Source organism: Vicugna pacos, chromosome 13 (genome assembly GCF_048564905.1).
Source record: "Vicugna pacos chromosome 13, VicPac4, whole genome shotgun sequence".
In the NCBI taxonomy this organism is placed as follows: domain Eukaryota; kingdom Metazoa; phylum Chordata; class Mammalia; order Artiodactyla; family Camelidae; genus Vicugna; species Vicugna pacos.
The window spans coordinates 41,957,566-41,981,507 of record NC_132999.1 but is presented as its reverse complement, the minus strand read 5'-3'; the positions used below and the strand labels follow the sequence as shown (position 1 = coordinate 41,981,507).

Genomic DNA, 23,942 nt, shown 5'->3' with positions numbered 1-23,942 from the left:
CCACTGTTTCCTGTGTTTCTCCTCTGCCCTGAATGGATTCTTCCCCTACTTCTGTGCCTAGTGCTTCTCTGTCTGGGCCTCACTCTCCTGGGAGCTAGGGACCCAGGGTGGTGAGCTGCTGGGTTGTGGAGGCAGATTCCTCCAGTTCTTCCAGCAAGCTGTGTTGTTCGGGCAGGAAGGGCAGAGCGGGCATGGAGGTCACTCAGAGTGGCTCAGGCAGTGAGTGGGAGGAACAAGCCAGATTCTCCTACGCTCAGAGCCTGACTTCTCCATCCATTGTTCCCCAGGTAGGGCCCAGGCCCATGGGCCAAGAACCGGAGCCCTGTAGGAGGCTGCAGAGGGCACCTTCTATCACCGGACTGCCGACCTCTGGTCGAAGAGGGTGCATCAACTCAGGTGAAGGCTGTGCCTCAGTCTACCTCTCGGGCCCCAATCAAAGGGGGGCCCTACCATCCGTTTTGAAGAAAGGAAAGTTGAAACGGAGGACACTTCCCCTCAAACTTGAGGAATATTCTAGACCCAGTAGAGACGCATGCTCAGCTCTGCGGCTAGCCTGAGGTTTCAGGACTGTTGGGCCTGCTTTCAGCCAGGGTGGGGTTTTTCCAGGCTGGGGCAAACCACAGGACTTTTCAGGGCATGGACTGGCCTCGGGTCTGCCGTCCCCACCCCCAGAGGCAGGGACAGATCCCTCGTTGCCTAGTGTGGTGAGCTGTGGGGCAGGAGCTCTCTCCCAGAACAGCTCCCCCTGCCCTGCCTGCGGCCCTGGGCCTGGCACTAGCGCCGCTCACAGGAGCAGATTCCTCATTTCATTCATAATTTGTATCAGATGTTGAAACTTGGCCCATGGGCTCCTGAGCCAGCTGTCATGCTCCACTACCCCTGAGAGCTTGCAGGAATGTTCCATCTCCCCCAGCTCCAGCCACTGCCTTTCTTTGGTTTCTTAAAATGCCACTTGGTGCAGAGCCTCGGCAGCTTCGGAGAATCAAGCACTTCTGAATCAGTGGTGACAGAAGCCCTGGCTGGGGGCTGGGGAGGAATGCAGGCTCTTTGAGTAGAGGGGGCAGAGCAAGAGCCCCAGGGAAGCTCCCTGGTGCCTTATGAGATCCAGAGGCTTGAGACACCTCTGCCTCAAGGCCAGTTTCAGCACAGCACTGTTTATACAACAGGTTTTATTGAGATTGCGTCAATACAGTCAAGACCATTTTTCTTTTAAAAAGAAGTCCCATTTTCTTTGATTCCCAAGTGCATTTTTCCCGATTCTTCTGTGACACAGGGCACATAATAGGTATGTAGAGAACTAAGCTTCCTATACCAGGTTAGACATGAAATTACTAATGGAAAACATTTAAACCTTAATCTTAAAAAAAAATGAGGAATCAATATAAAAATACCCAAGGTAAGTGTAGTTCTCATTGTTAAAACCCAGCATCATTTATCAAAACGAGTAAGTTAAGTGGACACCTGAACTAAACCCCATAAACATTTCAGAAACACCCACCTCTCCCCAGAGGCTTCAGGAATGATATTTAGCAGAAGCTCAGTTCTATGAAATAGATCTTTTTTTTTTTCTTTTTTTTTTTTTTTTTGGCTCCTTGTAACCCTCCTTAGGGCCCTAGGCTCCCACCGGGAGCTGATGAATTTCCGCCCATCGGAACCCTTGCTATCAGGTCAGGTAGTGGTGGCTCTGACCTGGGAAGGAGGCTGAGCAGATGGTCCCCACGAGGTAAGGTTTGAGACTTAGTTCTCGTGGATGCTGATGAGTAAGAAACCTGCCAGGAACCCCAGCCAAAACCTGTTAAAGTGCCAGTTGGACAGATTGGGGTTTTCATTTCTCTTTTTGAAAGTTAAAACGAGCGGTCAAATGGCCTGCTTTTTGGAGAAGTTTTGGGTGGGGAGGAGGCCTGGCGAGGGGCCCAAGGGAGCCACAGTGTGACAAGTCAGAGGTCGTGGGTCAGCCTTCATTCCCAACACTGGCAGGCTGCCATTGGCCAGAACCAGAGCAGGGCAGCAAGAGCACGTGGTCTGGCCCAGGTTCACGCTTGGCCCAAACCTCAGTGGTATCCACTCGACTTGAACTAGGGGCTGAGGGGACAGGAGGAGGTCCTGCCTGTTTCCTGCCGAGGGAGCTCTGATTGCAGAAGATGGCAGAAACATGCAGGATGAATTCATTCCAAAGGGGCCTGTTGGCACCCTTTTTCTCAGGGCCTCAGCCTCCCAGGCCCTGATCCTGCCTAAAACAGGAAATTGGAACCAGAGGGTGGAAGGAGAGGAAGCCCCCACAGGTTAACCCCTCTAGTCGGCACATAACCACCACATGGTTCTTATTAAGGACAAGTAGGCAGTTGCCTTCTTCATCCCCGAGCTCGTGAGCACCTTGTTCTGAGGGCAAAGAAGAAGCTGTCTACCTTAGGGATACTGGAGTTGGGGGGTGGCAAGGATCTCTTACAGTCTTGTCTGAAAAAAATCAGCCCTCCCCCAGCAGGTGAAAGGAGAAAAAGGGAGGCATACTCATGGTCGCTTATTGCCCATCCTGCCTCCTGTGCGCCTGTGGCTGTCCTGAGGAACCTGGGCGGCTGCCCTCGTACTGAACAGAGCCAGAGCTGGTGGGGGCAGCCTGGGAGATAAGAGGCGCACTTGAGGAGCTGCCATCCTGCCCGACCCCCATCTTTACCCCTCAAACTGCCATTTCCCATGAAATGAAATGAAATGAAATGAAAGCAATGAAAGGGGGTCGGCCCTTCTCAGGAGCCTGCAGGAGGGGCCATGCACCTGTACCTGCCATGGACAAGTCTGACACCACTGCGCCACTGCTGGGGTTGCAGTCCTGGCAGGGTGTCCACACTGGCCACCTCCGTGGCCCCCCTCATCTCCCTTTCCCCTGGAGAGAAACTAAAACTCTCCCAGGGGACCCATTGTCTTATGCTGAAGGTCCCGGGGGAGCTGGAAGAGCCCCAGCCAAGTAGTGAGGGATGGGCCACGCCCCATTCCCCATGCAGGTGCCATCAGAGGGCCAGCAGAAAGGGCAGGGCTTGGGAATATGTCTCCCCAGGGCGATGGATGGGGGAATTCACTCCCCTCTCAGCTCTGATTCACAGAGAAGCAGCATCCTTCACCGCCCAGCAGAGCCCAGGATTCACGGGGGCAGGGATCTCTGCCAGCTGGGACGGGTGCCCTGGGGCCCTGTCTGCAGGTCAGGCAGGGCTGGAATTGGGGCACAACCCCAAAACTGCACAGACACTTGGGGGAGAAGAACTCAGGCCAGCTTCTTCCAGAAACAACCTCAGCCAAGGAGGGAAACACCCAGTCAGTCTCCTCAGGCCAAGGCCACGGCCGCCTCTGTTCCCGCCTCTGTTCAGCCTTTGGTTTTTTCCTTTAAGTGGAGGTTCTTTGTAAGTGAGAAGGTCTCTCTATCACTAAAGAGGACGAGGCCAGGGCAGCAGGGGCCCCCGCGGGTTATGTGGGGCACAGCAAGAATCCTGAAAAGGAGGAGTGGATGTACTCGGTGGAGTAGAGGCCGTTGGCCTGGTCCGAGGGCATCTGAACCCAGACCTGGTCGTTGGGCCGTAACTGGAGCACGGCCCCGCCAGATGCCTGGTCCAGGTAGCCCTTCTTGTACTCGTCGTAGGTGTAGGTGGCTGGCACGTTGTTCTTGTATAGGGCCACCCACACATTGGTGCCCTTGACGTGCACGTGGTAAGCAAAGTAGTAGACCCCGCCCACAGGGCAGGTGAAGATGCCGGTGGCCGGGTTGTAGCCACTGTGGCCATTGTAGAGAGTCCGGTCAAACTTAACGGGCATGCCCGAGGCGGGGAAGGGCGAGGTGAGCACAGCGGTGAAGGCGGGCGTGGCGTGGGCCGACAGCTCGCCCAGCCCAAACTGTGGCTTGACTCCCTTGCCCAGCACAGCTCCCTCCACGCCACCGTTGGGCAGGTGCAAGCCAGCGATGCCAGTCTCATCAAAGGCCCCAGGGGCACCAGGGGGGCCAGGAGGCCCGGGAGGCCCAGGAGGGCCCGTGAGTCCTGGGGAACCAGGGACCCCAGGGGGCCCTATAGGCCCGGCCATGCCAGGTTCCCCCACTTTCCCCTCTCCAGGGGGCCCTGGCAGGCCTGGTTCACCCTTCATGCCTGGCAGGCCCTGGGGCCCGATAGGGCCAGATGGGCCCTGGAGTCCTGGGATCCCTGAAGGCCCCCTCAAGCCAGGCTGCCCAGGGAGCCCCAAGTCACCCTTCTGCCCCAGGGCTCCTGCCACCCCTGGTCCTCCAGGGCGGCCCGTGAAGCCTGGCTCACCTTTGGGTCCAGTCGGTCCAGGGGGTCCATGGGCCCCTGGAAGCCCTCTCTCTCCTGGGAGCCCAGGTTTCCCAGCCAGGCCACTAGGACCCTGGTCACCCCGAATGCCGGGCACTCCTGGGGGTCCTCCAGGCCCTGCTTCTCCCTTAGGCCCAGGGGGTCCACGTCTGCCAGGGAGCCCTGCAGACCCTGGAAGTCCAGGGGGGCCCCCAAGGCCCTGTGGGCCCTGTTCCCCCGGCTCCCCATCCTCACCTGGCTCACCCCTGTCCCCCAAGAGCCCTGGAACCCCAGCTGGGCCCCTGTCCCCCTTGGGACCTGGCAACCCTGGCATCCCATAGCCAGTGGGGCCTATCAGGCCAGGGGGGCCCCGGGTTCCTGGTTCCCCTTTGGCCCCTGCTGGGCCCTGAGGGCCTGGCATCCCTACTGACCCTGGTACCCCTATACCATCCACCCCGGGGGGCCCTTTTGGGCCCAAAGCCCCTGGCTCCCCCCTGGGTCCTGGTACCCCGGGAGGCCCAGATTCACCCTTATCTCCAGGGGCCCCAGGAAGCCCATCCAAACCTGGTTTGCCCAAGCCAGCTGGACCAGGGAGACCAGGGGGCCCGGGGGCACCCCCCTGCCCTGGGGCTCCAGGCAGCCCTGGCTGGCCCACTCCATTTTCCCCCTTGAGGCCTCTGTCACCCGGGGGCCCAGGCTCTCCCTGGGGCCCAGGCTCCCCCCCAAATCCTGGGGGACCTGGAACCCCCTGGGGGCCTGGTTTTCCAGGGACAGCAATGCCTGAGGGCCCAGGTAGGCCAGGGGGCCCTGGGGGTCCCCGGAGGCCCTGGTCCCCTCGTATCCCTGGCTCCCCACGAAGCCCTGGCTGCCCTGGTGGTCCAATCTTGCCCGGGAGCCCTGGGGGACCAGCCTTGCCCATTCGGGAGAAGCCAGGGGGGCCAGCAGGGCCAGGCTGCCCATGTAGCCCAGGTTTTCCAGTGCCTGGTTTTCCTGGGAAGCCAGGAGGGCCAGGAGGGCCCCGAGGACCAGGCTTCCCAGGGGGGCCGGGCTCTCCTTTCAGGTCCATCGGCAGCAGCGGGAGAGGCATTTCTGAGAGAAAGAGAAGAGGCAGTCAGGGGCCTGGACAGTGGGGACAGGGGACCCGTCTTCCCACTCCCCACATCAGCATAGAGAGCAATATGAGACAACAAGATTCTGTACCCGCTCATGAATGACACCCACGCCCTGGTCTCCCCCTCCCTGCTCTCAAGGAAGATGGAATTTAGAGACGGTCCAGGGACCACCTTGGGTGCTAAGAGCCCTGGGTGTGGATACCCAGGGCTCTTAGCACCCAACCTATCCAGGCTGGGCCTTCCCCAAAAACTTCTCATCCCTGCACGACTCGGGGTGGACTGGCCACCAGGTGGCACCAGCAGCCCTCCCTAGAGCCAGTCGGATCTCACCACCCCCTGCCCCGCCCCGAGCACCCCCTCCTGTCAACTTCACCACATACCTTCCCCCCAACACATCCCACCTAAAGACCACTTCGGCCAGCCAGCCGTCCCCCACTTCCAGGCTCTCTTGGGGTGGGAGGCCATGGACCAGCATCAAGAAGAAAGTGGAGATGGGATGGTCTTTAGTGGGGACTGAGGGGCTATGGGAGGTAGGGGGGGTGCGCCGGGGAAGAGCTGGTGGAGGTCAGGAGGCAGGGAGTTGGGAGTCAGAGCTGTCCCAGACTGTGAGGGGTGGGGAGACACTCACCCAGGTACTGGCCCTTGCCCTCGCGGAAGGGCGGCCCCACGGGTCCTTTGTGCATGGGCTGCACGTACTGCACTGGCGCGTAGCCCGCTGCCCCGGCAGCCCCTCCGCTGGCGGCCGTCCTAGGCCCACACCCCAGCACCAGTAGCAGCAGCAACAGAGGTGGCGGCAGCGAAGACAGGGGCGTCAGAGCCCCCCGCATGGCGTCCAAAGACGTGCTGCAAAGAGGAACAAGAGAGGCCGTCAAGCCAGCCCATGGGGTGGTTTGGCACCAGGCCCAGGGAGTCACAAAAAGATCAGAATTTAGACATTAGTCACAAGCAATTTTCAAAGTCCCAAGAGTCTATAGAAGTTACTAACCTCTCCTAACCCTGCCCATAGCTCTCCACTGCCACCAGAGTGTGTCCCTTCCCCGGGGGCCCCTGCCAGGGACAACAGCCTCTCCTAAACCGTTCACTTTGCAGCCAGATGCCATTCCAGAGCACCTCTAACCTTCGCACAGCCCTGCCAAAAACCCTTTGATGAGCACACCTGCTACCTGTGCTGGGCTGGCTCTCTGCCCAAGACAGGGCTAAGCTCTCTAGAGATGGGAGCTCACTTAATCCTCCCAGCGCTTTACCAAGGTGTTATTATTATCATCCCCATTTTCCAGATGACAAAATTAAAGCATAGGTCTCTAGGAAGCAGAACTAGGCTTTGACTAAGGTTTGTCTGGCCTCACATTACATCAATGGCCTCTGGGCCTCCTCACTGCCTTCAGGATCAAGTCCATGGTGACAGCATGGCTTTCAAGGCCTTTTAGTCTAATCATCAATTCGGTGCCTGTGTCTCCAACCTTACCACCTACCACCCCTTTCTCTGCCTTTCCCCTCCTCCATACCTTTGTGCAGGACACCAGGCAGCCTCACACTTCGGGGCCTTTGCAACTGCCATTTCTCTGCTTGCAATGTTCTTCCCTTCTCCTACTTGTCCTTCCAGGCCCAAGAAAGCTGTCACTCTGTCCTCTATAGAGTTACCTCCTCAATCCTTTGTGTCGTGACCTAGCCCTGTCACAGCATTTAGCTCCACTCTGAGAAGAAGGCCCAGGTTGGGAAGAAGCACAGGCTCTAGATTTGGACAGGTGGCCTGAGTCCTCCACTCACCAGCTGGGGAAGGCTGGACAAGAGGTTTCCACTCTGTGAACCTCAGTTTCCTCATCTGTAAAATGGAAATAACACGTCCACACAAAAACGTGTACATGAATGTTCATAGTGGCATTAGTCATAACAGCCACAAAGTAGAAAGAACACAGATGACATCAACTGATGAATGGATAGTGTGGTATATCCACACAATGGAATATTATTCAGCAATAAAAAGAAGTATAGTACTTGGCGGGGGGAGCGGGTATAGCTCAGTGGCAGAGCACGTACTTAGCGTGCCTGAGGTCCTGGATTCAATCCCCAGTACCTCCATTAAACAAATAAATAAATAAACCTAATTACCTCCCCCCAGAAAAAATTTAAAATTAAAATTAACAAATTAAAAACCTTAAAAGAAGTGAAGTACTGATAAAAGCTACAATATAGGTGAATCTTGAAAACATTATACTAAGTGAAGAAGCCAGTCACAAAATCATATATGATCCCACTTGCATGAAGTGTTCAGAACACGTAAATCTATAAAGACAGAAAGTAGATTAGGGCTGGAGGAGGGAGGAGAATGGGTAGTGGCTGCTAATGTAATGGAAACAGGGTTTCTATTAGAGGTGATGAAAATGTTCTAAATTGTTGTACTATTCTGTGGACACCTTAAAAAACCATTGACTTGTACACTTTAAATGAGCCAATTGTATGCTATGTGAATTGTATCTCAGGAAAGTCTTAAAAACTGTGTTAACAACCTGCTTCTCAGGCTGCTGTGATGATTAGAGATACTGTGTCTGCCTCACAGCAGGCACCCTTCAATATCTGAGTAGGGGACTAGCCTGGTACTTTGTACACCTCAGGGAAATCCCACTTCTCCTGGCATCCCTGCTCTGGACTCCCCTCACCCCACCCAGGGACCTCTCCATGCCTGTGCTTGGCTGCAGGAAGGGGATGGGGGTGAGGGTAAGTTCTGCCCACCCAGGGATGCATGCCGGGCTGAGTCTGGAGCTGCAGTGCGGTGTCCCTCCAAACTCAGTGTCACACGGGGCTTTGCCAGAGTGGATGCTGGGCTCCTGAGAAGGTCGGTGAAGCTGCCAACCCTGCTCTGCCATCAGCTTCTCTGTAACCCTGGGCAGGTCACTCAGCCTCCCTGAGCTCCAGCAAAATAGTAACACCTGCCACCTATGGACTCTCCATGCGCCAGGCAGGGCTGCACCAGCTTCCCCTCACTTATCCTCTCAGTGACCCCCACCAAGGCTTATACAGTTATTATCCCCCACTTTATAGTCGTGGAAATGGAAACTTAGACTAAGAATCTTGCACACCTCAACACAGGCCCCCTGCTCTATCTGCACCGTGACTGGTGCGGGGACGCGTGGGGCCGAGCCCATAGAGGCCTGGCCCTCAGCCACTGCTGATGGAGGCCCTGGCCAGGCACTCCCCTAACATTCGACATTCTGTCCACATTCAGCTCTGTGAGGCTTAGCAGCCCCATTTTACAGATGAGGAAACCAGGATGCAGTCAGAACCTAAACCCAGGCAGTCTGACTCTTGTGCCCCAGCCCCTGATCACGGCACCATCTGAACTCTCCAGAGCAGGATAGGGCCCCCTTGCACGGGCCACCTGAGCTAGGGGGCCACTGGGTGGGGGGTGACGCTCATACTTGTGCAGAGCCAGAATGCTCTGCCTGGTGGGTGGGCAGCAGAGGGGGGGGTCTGGCGGAGGGGTAGAGCTTGCAGCAGGAAGCAGTGCGAGGGGAGTGTGTGGCTCTGGCCTGTGGGCCAGAAGCCAAGGTCATGGCACCACCATAGGAAGCCTCTGGGCAGCTTTGGCTCTGGGGAGCCCTGGCCCCCTTCCCATGCTGACCTCAGGCCTCACTGGGGGTTGGAGCAATGGAGGGTGCAGGCAGCCTCAGGCTCAGCTGGGAGGGTGCCTGTGGCGAGGAGGACTGTGGGGGAGCACAGGCAGGCAGGGTGCCAGAGGAAGAGCCCCAGGTCCAGTCAGGAGCTGGGGCAGGACACCTCACCCAGCCAGCTCCCCACTTCATTCCTCCTTGGCAACACGGGGCTCCAGGAAGCATCCCTGCCCCACACCCTGTAGCTCCCCGAACTTGCCCGATCCCAGCACCCCCTGCACCGAGTTCCCTCTGCTGAGGTGGGGCAGGTCGGCCACAGGACCCCAGAGCAGGTGTTTCCTCTGGAGAAAGGAGTGTCTGAGAGAGGGTGGCAGCTCACACCTCCCGTCAGGCACTGCCTAGGTGCTGTGTATTCTGTGTATGATTTAACTCCCACAAGATCCCCGAGAAAGAGGAGCTATTGTGAGTCCTCTTTCTATAGATGAGGAACCTGAGGCTGAGACAAGTACAGTGATCCACCCACCAACTAGACCGGGCAGCCAGGATCTGAGCGGAGGTCTGTTAGAACCTGAGCTCTTAACCACTGGGACAGATTGCCATGGGGGAGGAAGCGGGGAGAGCTAGACAGAGAGAGAAGCAAACCGAGAGAGTCTATTCCAGCTCCAAGCCGCCTGTGGGTTTGAGGAGGGAAACATTACTCCAGCTCTTAGAGGGGAGGAGGCTGTGCCAGTCCAGGTGGGGGCTGGGGAGGAAAAGCACGCGCATGGCCAGAGAAGGGGTGCACTGAGCCTGTTCAAGGAGCTGCACAGAGGATTGATGGGCTTGGACTGGTGCATCATGGCAGCCCAGGTGGGAGGGACTGCCCCCTAACCCTGGCCACCCTCACAGCCGAGGGTGCCTGGGAGCCTCTGAGTCCCTGCCTCCTTTTCAGTGGCACCCCTTTCCCGCCTCCCCCACCCCCACCGCAGGCTCCCAGAGGCTCTCTGGCCGCTGCACATTCGGTTTGCCCTACTGCTTCTCCACCTCCTAACTTACTCATTCTTGGACGTCCAGGAAGTCTATTGGATGCCTCCCCAGGGCTCTGCTGATGCTTGCAGGTCCCCCTCACAGCTCTTGTTTCCCTCTTTGGCTCTTCTACTCACTCTACCCGCCCCACTCCCCCGACTCCACGCCCAGCACAGGACTTGGCTGGCACAGAATGATGCTCCATAAATATTAGATGAACTCAGTTTGCTGTCAGATTTAAAGATCACACCAATAACTCACTCAGACTTTGCACAGATACATCTCACACAGCCCTGGGAACCCCTCCCCAGGCCAGAGGGGCTTATGTGTTGGCTAGAATGAGAAGAGGTGGGACATTCATGTGGCCACAATCAAGGAACTTCAGCTAAGAACAGCTGCATAGGGAATAGAGGCACACAGGCAGGATCTGATCCATTCGCTTGCTCCCCACAAGGAATGACGGCCAAGCAGGGGTGTCAGGGGTTGGGGGAGGGCCCTGAGGCTCAAGCCTGACTCTGCTGTGTGACCTTGGGCAGGCCACCACCCTCTCTGGTGACCTCTTAGGAAGGAAGGCAGGAGCCAGGGCAGCTGGGAAGGGACTGGGCTGGCAAGGGCAGGAGGTGGGATGCATAAGGAGTCGCTGATTCAGGGGATGGACTGGTGGCGGCAGCAGGGTAGACGCAGTGTTTGGACAGCTGCAAGTCCTTAACGGGGATTTCCCCCCTTTTCAACAAATCCCCGTAAAACAGCGTTTTGTCCAAGTCAGCGTTTTGTGGCAGCCTGGGTCTCCTCCCGGGGCAGCCAAGGAAACTGGCTGGGAACGGGTAGTGCTGCAGGGTCTTTCAGACCAGTGGGCAGTGGGGGAGGGTGGGTGGGAGGGGGATGGACCCTAACAGAAAGAAAAAGCGGCATGAATGCAGACCCCTCTCCCTCTGACTGGGCAAGGCTTCTAGAGGGGAAGGGGCATCAGCAACAGTGACCACCAGCCCAACCACCACCAGTCCCCTCTCAAAGGAGTGACCTATCCCAGGGGCGACCAGCAGAGGGAGCCCAAGCGGTCCTACGGAATTTAAGGGCCTGCCCACTCCCCATTCCATTTCATGCTATCAGGGGTCCAGATAAAAAGGGCGGGGCGCGGGCTCCCAGCGGACCGTGCAGGGGTGTGGCTAGTATGGCCCTGGCAGCCCCCCGTCCCCAGTTCTCCGGGTGGGTGGATGGAACGCAGCTCTGCGCAGGCTCCCGTTGCTCCAAGCCCCCAACCCCAGAAGGGCGGCTGCAGCTGAGGGAGCTGTGGGGAGCTCAGGCAGACCCGGGGCCTGGCCAAACCACAGGTATGTTATGAGACGCTTCCTGTTGTGGAGACATTTCTGCGGGATCGGCTGCCCCGCTTGTTCCCCTAGAGCCTCCTGTCTCCCCACTCACCCAGCCTTGCTCTGCTCTCACCCTGGGTCTCTGGCCATGACTTATTTCTCTCTGTCTCTCTTTCTCTCTCCAACCCGGTCTCTGCCATTTCAACAGGTGAGCAGCATTTCTTGCTCAGGCTCTCCCTATCAGGGGTCCAGCCCTGGGGGGCCCTAAGGCCCTCTAGGTCCCGGGCAGCCCCTGAACTTCCATTCCAGCACAGCTACTTACCAGCTGGGTGACCTTGGGCAACTGACTTAACCTTTCTGAACCTCAGTGCCCTCATCTGTGAAAGGGTAAACTGAGATGGTCTGAGTCATCAGCCCCTCCACACTGCCCTGTCCTGCTTTCCTGATGGCCAGAAAGTCCTCCCTTCAGTCTAACCTCAGTTCCTCCTGCTGCAAAGTAGCATCTCCTCCAACCCTTAGAAACCTCAGGTGACTTGCTGCGAAAGGCCAGGACCTTGTGAAGTTCCCTAAAGTAAATTTTCTGGCCTTCTAGGTTTTTTCCTAACCGCTCCTGAGATGACACTGATCAGAGGTCACACAGCCTGCTCAAGACGAGGATGGAGTTGAGCTGCCCTCCTCACCCGCTGGGCTTGATGCCCACCCCCACGGCTGAGCCAGGAGGCTCCAGACTTCTCCTGGGTTCCTGAGCCCCCATGCCCCCACCTCTTCCCAGCTTGCAGAAATCAAAGCACCCTTTCCCACCCCACCCCCCTTCCCTGAGTCTCAGATGAAGGGGGTCTGGTCCCCCACTCAAGGCCCGGGCCCCTCCATACCTCTTTCTCCACCTCGAGGGGCCTCTCACTGTCTGTGGATGCCTCCCCTCAGTCGCCAGCCTCTCCATCCCATGTCCATACAGGCCCAACCCCCGCCGCAGGCCACCCTCCTCTCTCTGCAGCCCTTCTCAGCCAAGCTTCTTGTCTCTACCCCTCACCCTCTCACCTCCGTTTCCTTCTCTCCAGCACTGACTCCCACCTCGTGACCCTGCCTTCCTCCTTCCCAGAGAGGATCCTCCTCACATTCTTCTGCTCCTTCCCTCTGCCCATTCTGCAGACCCAGGCTTGCCCCAAGGAGCTGGCTCAGACATCCTCCCTTCTCTCTGGATGTTTCTCCCACAGATTCCAGCTCTCCCCAGCTCCCATGGTTCCAGTCCCATCACCAAGGACTCCCACATCTGTTTCCAGCTACCTCTCCCCGAGCCTCAGACTTGTGTTCAACCATGAGCTGAGCCTTTTCCCCTGGCTGTCCCTCAGACACCTCCACCCAAACTGCTGTCATTACCTTCTCCCCTACTACTTGCTTCTCCTCACCTCCCTGGTGCCCAGGCCAGAAATCTGGACGTAACTTCTGACCCTTACTTCCTTACATGGCGAAGGTAACGAATCTCTCTAGCCTGAGCACAATTAGAAAAGACTACCCCTCCTTCCAGCTAACTCAGGCCCTACTCATTGCCCTTCCTTGGTGCCCTTGTACGATAACCAACCTGCACAACTGTACTTGGCAGCCCTGTTCCTTTACCCTCAACCCCCCAATCCAAACTTGGGGACTCTGTCTCCTCTACTCCTCTCACTTCTGTTCCTTCCCCTCCTCCCCATTCTCTCTGCCCTAATACAGACCTTTTACTCACCCAGAGCCTGGCACGTTCCAGCCATTCAAGAAAGGTTTGTTAAATTCAATTGCCAAATCTTCACCTGGATTATCATAACAGCCTCTCTCCACCTCTCCACCTCAGCTTCCCTGTTTTCCTCAATATAGCCTAGAGATACTCCAACAGTGCTTCTCAAACATCAGATGGTGTTTTAAAACAGGTTCCTGGCTAGACCACCAGGAATCCTGATTCAGTAGGCATGGGTAGGGCCCAACATCTGCATCTCTAACAAGCTCCCAGGTGATGCTGATGCTGCCCGTATGTGGACCACACTTTAGCACAGCTCTGCCCATGGCTCTCCTCTGCTCTGGATTCTCCAGTGGCTCCCTAGTACCAACATGATAAATTCCATGTTATTCTGCAATTCACATGGCTTCCTGGAGGAGGAAGCATATATTCTTCCCTCTGTATCTGAAGGGGATTGGTTCCAGGACCGCCTGCAGATACCAAAATCTGCAGATGTTCAAGTCCATTATATAAAATGGTGTAGTATTTGCATATAACCTATGCACATCTTCACATATACTTTAAATCATCTCTAGATTACTTATAACATCTAATACAATGTAAATAGTTGCTGGGAACAAGGCAAATTCAAAGTTTGCTTTTTGGAACTTTCTGGAATTTTTTCAATCCACAGTTGGTTGAATCTAAGGACGTGGAACACAAGGATACAGACTATAAACTGTAACTTAGACTCAATAGGATTTGGACCAATTAGATGAAGAAGGCAGAGAGAGTGGAAAGATTCGTGAGATCAGCAAAACCCCCAGATCACGACTGGGGGCGGACACACTCTAGACCTAAGAGTTCTGTGTGTAAGGAAGAGGATGGGGGCCAGCTCACTGCGGGAACCACATGGGTGTGTGCCATGCCCATCTGTGTCCCTTCCTCTGTGTCTCCATGTCACTGCATCCAGACCCTCACCTGCCTGTGTGTCTCAGGCATCCACTGGTGTGTCTCCCTCCTCCTATCCTGTGTCACATCCCCCTCTCTCTGTGACCCTGTATTTTTCTGTCCTCCCTTATGTCTTTGTAACCAGATCCTGTCGTAGTTCCAGGCTCTGAAATCTCTAGCTGTTGGTCACTTGATGGAAACCTCTGAAAAGCCAGCACTTATGACCTTAATGCTAACGTCAAGTCTGGGTCTGACCTCCCTGGACGATCCCTGAGCAGCCCCACAAAGTCTGGGTGGAAACTTGCAGGACCCAGTGCCCATGAGCTGAGCTCACTGTCCTGCAGGATCGCTGGAACTCTGAACCCCTCAAATTTAAATGTGCAGATGTGAGGACTGCTCCAAAGCCAAACAGCTGCCTGGAATCTGGGAGCGGGGGTGGAAGGAGGTGGCCAGGCTGGGACAGGGTTGCTGGGGGGACAGCTCATCATCCAGACTGATGGCAGGACAGGAGTGCTGCCCTCTGCCCACCTTGTCTACCCTACCAGGCTTCAGTTCCACCAAGAATCCTAACATCCCTCACCCCTGCAGGTGAGGCTCTCAGACCACCGGGGACCTCAATTTGGGAAGCAGCAATGGAAAGAGATTTGAAGGACAGGTCAGAGTTCAACATGCCCATAGGGGCAGGCACTGGTGGAACATTCCAAATTGAGAGCAGAGCAAAAATCTGAGCAAGGAAGATGGGGACTTCTAGGGTAGGGGATGTCTAAAAGGCAGAGAACATGTGGGTCTGAAACTTGAGAGAGAGAGAGAGGCTCTATGGAGGCTCTGTGTCTAAGGCTATATAATAAGGCTTCATCGGTGAGGTTGCTGCAGCTTGGATGAGGGCCTTGGACTCACCCTTTGGGGAAATCACCCACATTTAGGGGGTGAGAGGAGCCCACTGCACCCTGAGCCCCAGCGTCCTGAATCCAGACACCCCAGACTTCTCAATGTTTCCCTGTACCCACCTGCCTGCCTTTGCCTGCACAGTCCTCTTCGCTTGAATTGCCCTTTCTATCTTTCTCCTTCAGGCAAATACATTATTCCTCATTTCAGACCCAGCTCAAATGCCTCCTCCTTCAAGCAGCCTTCCCTGCCTTCCTCAGGTAGAACAGCTCCTCCTCCTCAGCACGTCTTCCCCAACCCCTACCGCATTCATCCCCAGCTGGGGCTCGACAGTCGGTGCTCAGTACAGTCTGCAGCCCGTTTGCTCCAGCTCCTGGCCTCTGACTACCCACCTCCCACTTCCAGCCAAGCCCGCAGGATAGCTTCTCACAGGGTCCCTTTTTCTTTGTGGCTCTTCTGGAGTCCTTCTCAGCTCTGGGCTGGAGGGGGCTTGGGCTGAGCCTCCCTCATGGCAGGCAACTAAGTTCGCCTCCCAGACCTCCAGCTTCTGCCCATCTCTGAGGCTAGACACCCCACTGCTCCCCTAGGGAGGAACATCTTGGGGGGCAATAAAGTGTCCAAGGAGGTCGGAACTGCCAGGCAGCAGCAGATGAACCAGAAGAGGCCCAGCAGTGGACAGGACCCAGGGCAACAATGTATCCTTAGGCAGGTGGCCAGAGGACCAGCCTCTCCCCGCCTGGGGCTCAGGCCTCAGCTGGTGCCATCGCTTGCTTCCCAGAAGAAGCCTTGAGCTTCTGACTGAGACTGGACATTGGAGAGCCCCCCGACCCAGGCACCCCCAGGCTCCAGGCTGTCAGGCGGGGCCTCCTGAGCCGCCAGTCCCCCGCCTTCTGGTTCGCATTTGCAGCCTTTTCCGGAGCGCCACCCGCCGCCTGCTGCCTCCCCGCGCCTGCCAAGATTCCTGGGCCTTCGCGGCTTCCCCGCGTGGTGGCGGCAGCTTCGCCGTCGGCAGGAGGGGCTGGGCTGGGCAGGGAGGGGGCCCGTTGGGAGTGCAGCCAGGCCACTGCACCCGGGCAGGCCAAGCAAACACGGCCGCGCCAAGGAGCCAGGGCGAAATAGTTCACAAATGAGAAAAGGCTGCTTCCGAGTTGGGCCGGAGGGAGCTGAGGTCACCTGCAAGAGGGGCTGCCTGCTAGGACACCCTGAGCCTGGGAGGGGCTTCCACTGCAGCTGGAGGGAGCAAGGGTAGCTAGCAGCAAGCACAGGCCTCATCCACCTGGGGACATCAGGGAGCCCTGCCCCCAAATCTTGCTTACCTTTCAGGTCAGAGGGGCCTCTGAAGGTCCCAGCAGAAGCAAGGCCTGAGAAAGAAAGAGAAAAACAGTGTGGAAGATGCCAGGAGCTGGGGAACCCTCCTGCCATAACTCACAGCCACCCCAGAGCCTGCCATGGGCTTTTTACCAGGAACCCCTGCTGGAACATCCCCTCCACCTCAGTCTCTTCTCAGGGAGCCTGAATATGTGCCCCACCCTGACTGACTCCATTCATTCCATGCACTCTTAGCAGTGCCCATGGAGCCTGGCCCTGGGTTGATGGCGTTCCTTCTGTCCTAGGGTGCAGGCTGAGGAGAACCCCCTTCTGTGTGCCAGGGTCCATGTCGGAGAAGTCCCTGCGCTATGTCAGGCCCTGGGCTGGGGGCACCCCTACTATAGACTAGGGATCCTGCCTGGGGAAGTTCCTACCAGGTGGGGGACCCAAAGCTAGGCCTTGGGACACAGAAATGGCTCAGCCCCATGCCCTGCCCTGAATTACCTGGAGGCATCAGACAAGAGGCTATCACACAATTGACTAATGTCTCTGGGCCAGGGGAGTCCAGAGCAGGGAATATTGTCCTCCTTTGAGTTTCCCCAAAAGGCTTCATGTAGGAAGGGAGATTGGGGCTAGATCCTGAAGGGTAAGTAGGAGTCTGGAAGGCAGACAAAGTAAGAAAAGGAATTTCAGGCAGTAGGAAGCTGCTTGGCAGATACAGGGAAGGCCCAGAAGTGCCGTGGGGTTGAGAAGACAAACAGGAACTGAGAAGGCTGGGGCAATTTAGTGTGGAGTCTTAAATGCTCTGCTTGCATTTCTTGGGAAGGCAGTGGGGAGCCACAGAAGGTTGTTGAGCAGGGTAGATGATGTTTTCGACATCAGTGATGTTGATGGCCAGGTCCCCATTTCTGGCTCAATCAGCCATGATGCCAGGCTGTCATAAGCTCTAGTCCTGGTTACACAGGATAGCTGGAGCAGTAGCCCAGGCCCCGACGTGAATACTGGGTGGATGGGGAGGGGACGCCTAGCCAGCCCACCTGGCAGGGAGGCCTGCCGGCCGCGTCACTCTCTGCCCCAGCTGCTTGCTCGCCTCTGCCCACTCCCATGGAAACTCTGACATCCCAGGCTTCCCGCTGCACAAGCAGCCAGACGCTGAAGCCAGCGGCTCCTAGGCCTTCTATCCAACTCAGCTGAGCCCTGCCTCCATCCACACCGCTCTGAACACCACGACCCCAGGGGTGGGTCATGAGGCTGCTCTCTCTGAGGGCCCAGCCTGCCTGATGGAATATGGCTGGGAGGTCCTCACTGCCCAACTTGACCCTAGCTTCTCTGGCCCCAGCACCCACCTCACCATGAGGCCCAGGGAGGGGAATTGACTTATGTTGGACCTGGGCTTTGAAGGATGAACATGGATTTAACTGCATGGTGATGGGAAGAGGTGATCAGTCCAGGCTGAGGGAACAGCATGTGTGAAGGCATGAAGGTAAGAACACCCTGAACAAATTCAGGGTATGGACATAATTAAAATAAATAAACAAATGAACTGATTATAGCTAACATTTATTGTGTACCTACTATGTGCCAGGCACTGTTCTTGGCTCTTCTCATGAATTGGCTCATTTAATCCTCACAACAACCCAGTGAAGTAGGTCCTTCATCTTCCCTTTTTACAGAGGGGAAAACCACGGGACAGAGAGGTTAAGTAACTGGCTGAAGGTCACACAGCTCATGAGGGATTGGAGCCTGTTGGCTCCAAAGCTTGGGCTGTTAACCTCTCCACTGCACAGATGGTTTGAGATGAGAGGGCTGGCTGGGATCAACCTGAGAAATGCCTTGAATGACAAAATCAGAGACCCCAAGCACAGCTTCAGGCTGGCTCCCTACCCGCTCCACTCATGTTAGCCCTTAATGATAATGGTCTTTAAAAATCCCAAGTACATTTTATGCACCAGACAAAGCACTAGGCATGTTCCAGGCATTATTTTTTAATGCTCTCCCATAACCCTGTAAGGCAAGAATTTCTGTTCAGTTTTTCTGAGGTGGAGCATTGAGGCCAAGAGAGATGACATCCATTATCCAAGGTGACAGGAAGCACTGGGGCCAAGATCTGAACCTTGGGGCTTGCCCAGCCCCTAAATGGCCAAACCCCTGTACACTTGGGCTTCCTGGCAACCTCAGCCACGGGTCCTTCTCCCCACTTTTCCTCCACTCCCACCTTGTGCTGCCTCAACCCAGATGGCGACAGAAACCAGCAAGGCTGCGAACAGAGTGGGTAGCTCCTACCAAGGGATTCAGAAGCCCACTCCAGTTGACCAAGGAGGCTCCCTCGATCCGACGAAATAGGAAGGTGGGGCGGGTGGGTATGCCAGGGCAGTGCCTGAGCCCACTTCAATGGCACTCTGTTCTTAACCTCTGCCCTCGGCTGCCTTCCCTAATCTCCCCCTTGAGCCCCTCCCCTGGCGACATCTCCTCCTTGCACAGAGCTTGCCTACAGCTAAATCCCAGGCCAGATGTGGGGCGGACAGTCTATACCCCTGTCCTCCACCAGCTTCTGAGAGCTCAGGCTCCCAAGGAGGCTGGCCTGGGCCCCAGGGCCATGTCCCCATCCCCACTTTCCAAACTGAGGTGCTGAGGGCCATGGAATGAACAATCAGCTCCTCCCAGAGGGAGGCTCATGGGAGAAGAAGTCTCCATTTTCTGAGCCCCCACCATGAGCTGGCCCTGGGCTAAGAGTTTCGCTTAAAAGTTCCTGACGGGTTAAGAACCATCTGCTCATGCTCTTCTCCCAGCTCTGCCTCTTACTAGCACATGAGTCTTGTCTGTGCCTCAGCTTCTTTCTCAATAGCTTGGGAGTAATTCCCATGTCACAGAGCATTCAAGAGGATTAAACGAGTTAATTTCACATAGCCGACTTCAAGCAGTGCTTGGCATAAAGGAACACTCAATATATGTTTACTATTATTATTTTCATCCTCATTATCACCATGACGCCTCCCCAAAGCCCTGTGAGGTTAAATTGTAAACCCTATTTTACCGATGAAGAAACAGAGGCTCAGAGAGAAGTCACTTGCCCAGATTCACCAGCCAGCCAGGCCCAGGGTTTGGACCCAAGCTGAGTGAGTCTACAGATGAGGACAGACTCGCGGCTCAGTGTGTGTGTGTGTCTGTGTGTGTGCGTCTCAGTAGGTGTGTGGGGGGGTCGTCTTCCACATTCTCTCAGCCCCTCCTGTCTGACCCCCAGGGGCTCCCCTGCCCAAGCCCCTGCATTCCTGGCTAAGCAGCCGGATTTGCTGTGCTCCGGGAACTATGAAAAGAATGTTTGCCACGAGCTGAGCCGTGGTCGCCTGTCAGAAGGAGCGTGGCCTGGAGGGCCCACGCAGAGCGGTGTGGCGGCCAGCAGCCACCACAGTGGGAGGGGAGGAGGCTAGACAGAAGAGAGAGCTTCTGGTCTGTGAGGGCTGCAGACACTGGGGTGGGGACCAAAGAGTCAGCCTCCTGCCTCCTGGGGTCCTTCAGGAGAGCAGAAGTGACCCCTCCACCCCACCATCTACGTTGCTCCTCACCTCAGGCTCCGAGGAGGGCTGGGAAGGCATTACTGGCCCAGCTCAAGAATGGGATTATGGAGACCCAGGGGAAAGCTCACTGCCAGTGGCAGAACTGAGACCCCGGGCCAGGACCCATTCCTCCCTGAGGCTGCCCTCCCTCACAGGGCCCACCAGGACCACAGTGCATTCTGAGCTACTAGAAAACACCAGGCCAGCCCTCATTGTCCAGGCCTCTCTCTGAGCCTGACCCTCTCATAACTGCTAATCCCCATGTTCCTTGCCCCTCAAAAAAGCACCTTGTGTATGAAAGTGCCTGGTACACAGTGGATGGATGCTCAGCAATTAAGTTTCCATTCTTTTCCTGGCCAAACGAAGCTCTGGAGAGGGCAGTGACCTGGGAGGTCAGTGGAAAGAACACGAGCTCTACATCCTCAGAGACCTGGGGGTGAATGAGTCCCAGCTCGGCACACAGCCAGGGGATGCTTGGCCGGGTGATGGGCCTCCCTGAGCCTCCACATCCCCCTCTGTTAAATGGGCTACTGACCCCTCCTTGCAGCACTGTTACAAAGACAGGACTAGTGCACAGTAGGTGCCCAATAAACTCTTATGTTACCCTCCCCTGAGGGGACAGAAAGAATCGAAATTAGAGAACCTCAGGTGACAAGGTTCCTTCCATCTCAGGTTCCTGCTGGGGGAAGGCAGCCTCTGGGAGGATGAGAAGGCGGAGCCCACTGGCCTCGGAGCTCAATTCTGCCACTGGCTGCTGTGTGACCTGAGGTAAGTTCCCCTCTGAGTCTCCATAATCCTACCCAGGAGATGAGCCAACAATGCAGGCCTGGCTATCCCCTGAGGCACTGACCCTCTACCACCCTTTTCTGTGCCCGGTGAGAGCCAGAGACCTCAGCCTATCCAGGCTGCATGGGGACCGTAACTTCTCAATTCAAAACTTTCCAAGAATCTGAATGGGGGCAGGGCCAGGCCCTCCTTAGCCCCTTCCCAGGATCCAACCAGAGAGGTGTCACAGGCTCTGATCAGAAGCCTGGGTGAAAGTTCTCAGTGCTGCACCCTGATCATGTGTGTGACCTGGGACCACTCCTCACCTCTCTGCAGGCAAAAGGACCCTGGAGACAAGTATTTGCATTCTCATTTTATAGATGAGGAAACTGAGACACAGAGATGGGAAATCCCCAGGGTCACATGGGGTCTGTCTGACACCCAAGGTCAGCTCTTCCCCTCACTACACGTGCTGCCTCCACTTCAGATCTGCTGTCCACACCACCCTGGAGTTGTCCACAGAAGAGAATGGGTCTGGAATTCCCTTTCTGGGACCGTGATGTCTTTGGCTGATATCTGGGCACACATGTGCCCAGATGTGGCCTCACATACCCACTTGGGCGTCTAGTCATACATACCTAGGCTTCCCAGACACTAACTATCCCCTGACTCTTGGCCACACTCAACACTCAGCTCCCTACATCTCAGCATACCAGGCCCTGGGGTCCAAACCCACATCTCCCCTTGACCTGTCTCCTCTGGGGCTAGGCCACAATCACCCAGGGCAAGTCTCCTGGCCTGCTTCCTCCTCACCTCTACAGCCAAGCATCTCCAAGGCCTATCCAGTCTCTCACCTTATTCCTCTCCATCTATACTGTCCTCTCATCCCCATGGCAACCACCCACCTCAGACCCCATCACCTTCCTCCTCAAACTCTGCCCAGCCTCCTCAGTGGCCTCCTTGCCTGTAAGATCCCTCTTCGCCCTTGCCCCCCCAGAGCAACCAGAGTGATTTCCAATTTGCATCCCTCTGCCGCTCACACCCTTTCTCTGAATAAGGCCCTAGGAAATCTGACTTCAAAGTGGTTATGTCACTCCCCTTCACTCTCCCGTTGTATGAGCCAATAAGCACTCACTGTACCCAAGAGAACCCTGCAGCTTCCCACCACCACACCTTCGCACATGCTGTTCCCTCTGACTGGAATGCCCTCATTCCCCCTTTCCATCCTCTGCACTTGTCAGAGTTCTTGTTCTCCCTGAAAGCCCTGGCCAGAGTCACCTCTTTGCTGCCTCCCCTCATGGTCCCTCCCCTACACATTTGGCTTACAAGGTGCCTCCCCCTTGTGTACCTGGGCCAGCACCCTGAGATGAGCTGTACCCCATATGAGAGGCCACTGTGCCTCCCCAGTTCTTCCACCCCAGCTCTGTAAGTGCCTCGGGCCACAGATGGGACCAGCTCATCTGAGTCCCCACTTTCCTACAGGGGAGCCCCATGCCTACCATTGTGGGGTCTGGAGTGGGCTGGGGGTCAGCAGGGCAACCAACCTTCAGTCTGGCCTAGGCCTGGAGCAGGGGAGGTGGTGGGCTGCTCAGGCTGACAGCCTTGTTTGGTTTCTGACCCCCTCTTGCTGGCATAGTCACCTCCATTTTTCTTTCCCTTTCCTCTGAGCCAACGAGCAGAAACACTCATTTTCACTGTGTGGACAGAGTGAAACCGGAGAGAGAGACCCTGATGAGTGTGTCTGAGTGTGGAGTGTGTGTATTGTCCTGTCTGAGTATGTCTGGCTGGGCCATGTAGGGCCGACCGTGTGTTTGTAGGAGTTCATCTGTAGCACGCGCACACATGCACATGCCGTCTGTGGTTTCAGCAGTGGTGTGGGTTTCAGTAAGCATGTTCTGGTGCGTGATTGTGCATGACTGTATATGTCTGTGGTATGTCCTCATTACCCTCATTTTCGTTTTGGGGTGATTGTGTGCTGGAGGGTCTATCAGCGTTCACCAGCCCAGCTAGAGGTCAGTGGGGGCATCTATGCCCCGACTGAGACCACCAAGTCCCCCGCCCAGGTTACTGCCCCCCATCTCCTCCCCTGGGTTCCCTGAGGGCCCCCCACCTGCTCAGGGCAGTAAGGGTCAGTCCCCAGAGAGGAACCCTACACTGTCTGACCCTCCAGCCATCCCAGCTCAACAGCCCCCAGAGCTTCCAAACACCCAAGGCAGCTCCCTGGGAGTCTGCCTTCGCTAAGGGCACTCCAAGGAGGGGATGGACCCTGTCACCAGCAAGGTCACAGGGCTTAGCAGGAGATGCTGAAGGCAGACAGAAGGAAGGACTTCTGGGTTGCCAGAATCCCTCAGTGGCATTTCTGTGTCCGGAGCCTAGCATGTTCTCACACACACTGAGGGCCTCACACAAGCACACACTGACTGACATACACATGAACAACACAGTGGCAGACACTCACTGTCCCCCTCACACCCCACAAACGCACACACTGACAGGCTCATACATGGCTCCACACATTCACACAAGCGAGCTCAGCTGGGTCTGCCCTTCCTCAGCTCCTGGGCTCCTCTGGACAAACGGTATCTCTCCTCCTGGAACTCCTGGGGCCACTGTGTCTCCCGCCCCAGGACAGACACATGGGGAGGCTGTTCTGGGGCCGAGAGACCCCAGTCCCGCTGGGCCAGGCAACAGCCCCCTCACCCCTGCAGGTCTCAGGCCTGGGCTACAGGAAGGTGCTGGGCCTCTGGCAGGGGCATTCCTCAGAACCTCAGGCTCACTTTTAGGGGTGCTGCCAAGACATCTAGAGTAGGAAGGCCTTGGGGGCAGAGGCAGAAAAAACGAGAAACTGGGAGGTTGCCAGCAAACTAGAAAGGGCACAGTGATGGGGAGAGGAAAGCTGAGGGGCTTCCCCTGCCTGGGGCTGCAGCAGGATGTCTAAGGCCCCGGCTCCCTCCTCCCGGCTCCACCATCCTGCGATGCAAGCTCTGTCATCCCCACTTTACAGGTGGGAAGGGAGACTCCCCGAGATGAAGTGACTGCTCAGAGTCGCATTGTCAGGAATTCCACCCGGGACTGTCTGAAACTGGAGCCCCCGCCCCATTTCTGGGAAGGAAGGGAGGAAGGGGCTTTATCTGGGCTTCCGCCGAGGTAGCAGGGAACGGAATGGGCTCCCGCATCCCAGCGACGACCCCTGGCCCGAGTCCCCCATCCCATCCCCACCCTGGAGTCCAAGGTACCCCTCACTGTCCCATACAATCTCAGAGGAAGCCCAGGCTAGGTCCTGCCCTCGGAGCCCCCAAGCCCGGCAGCCCGGTCCGCCTCCCCGCGGTTACCTGCAGGGGAGGCCGCCGGGCGCCGCTCCCGGCCCTCGAGGGCGGCCAGGGGCGCGCGGGCTCCGGGCAGGGGCGTCGTCGGGGTCCGCGCCGGCGGGGCTCCGCGTCGCTCTGCCGGCCGCCCCTCGCGGCTGCTGGA

The 23,942-nt window shown here is 56.7% G+C and overlaps 1 protein-coding gene across 6 annotated transcripts; it reads right to left on the bottom strand.

Annotated features, from left to right (window-relative positions):
• Positions 1-1,882: 1,882 nt before the first annotated feature.
• COL8A2 (collagen type VIII alpha 2 chain) lies at positions 1,883-23,942 on the bottom strand. Of its 6 annotated transcripts, XM_031684025.2 has the most exons (4): positions 23,804-23,942; positions 16,161-16,205; positions 6,024-6,238; positions 1,883-5,372 (listed from the first exon to the last, which is right to left on the bottom strand). In XM_031684025.2, the coding sequence occupies exons 3-4, from the start codon at positions 6,220-6,222 to the stop codon at positions 3,454-3,456; spliced, it is 2,118 nt and encodes a 705-aa protein (XP_031539885.1). In that variant the 5' UTR covers positions 6,223-6,238; positions 16,161-16,205; positions 23,804-23,942; the 3' UTR covers positions 1,883-3,453. The 6 variants fall into 6 exon arrangements, with proteins under 6 accessions (XP_031539885.1, XP_072830894.1, XP_072830892.1 ...); XM_072974793.1 differs by lacking the exon at positions 16,161-16,205 and having other exon boundaries at positions 23,804-23,939; XM_072974791.1 differs by lacking the exons at positions 16,161-16,205; positions 23,804-23,942 and adding an exon at positions 12,357-12,701.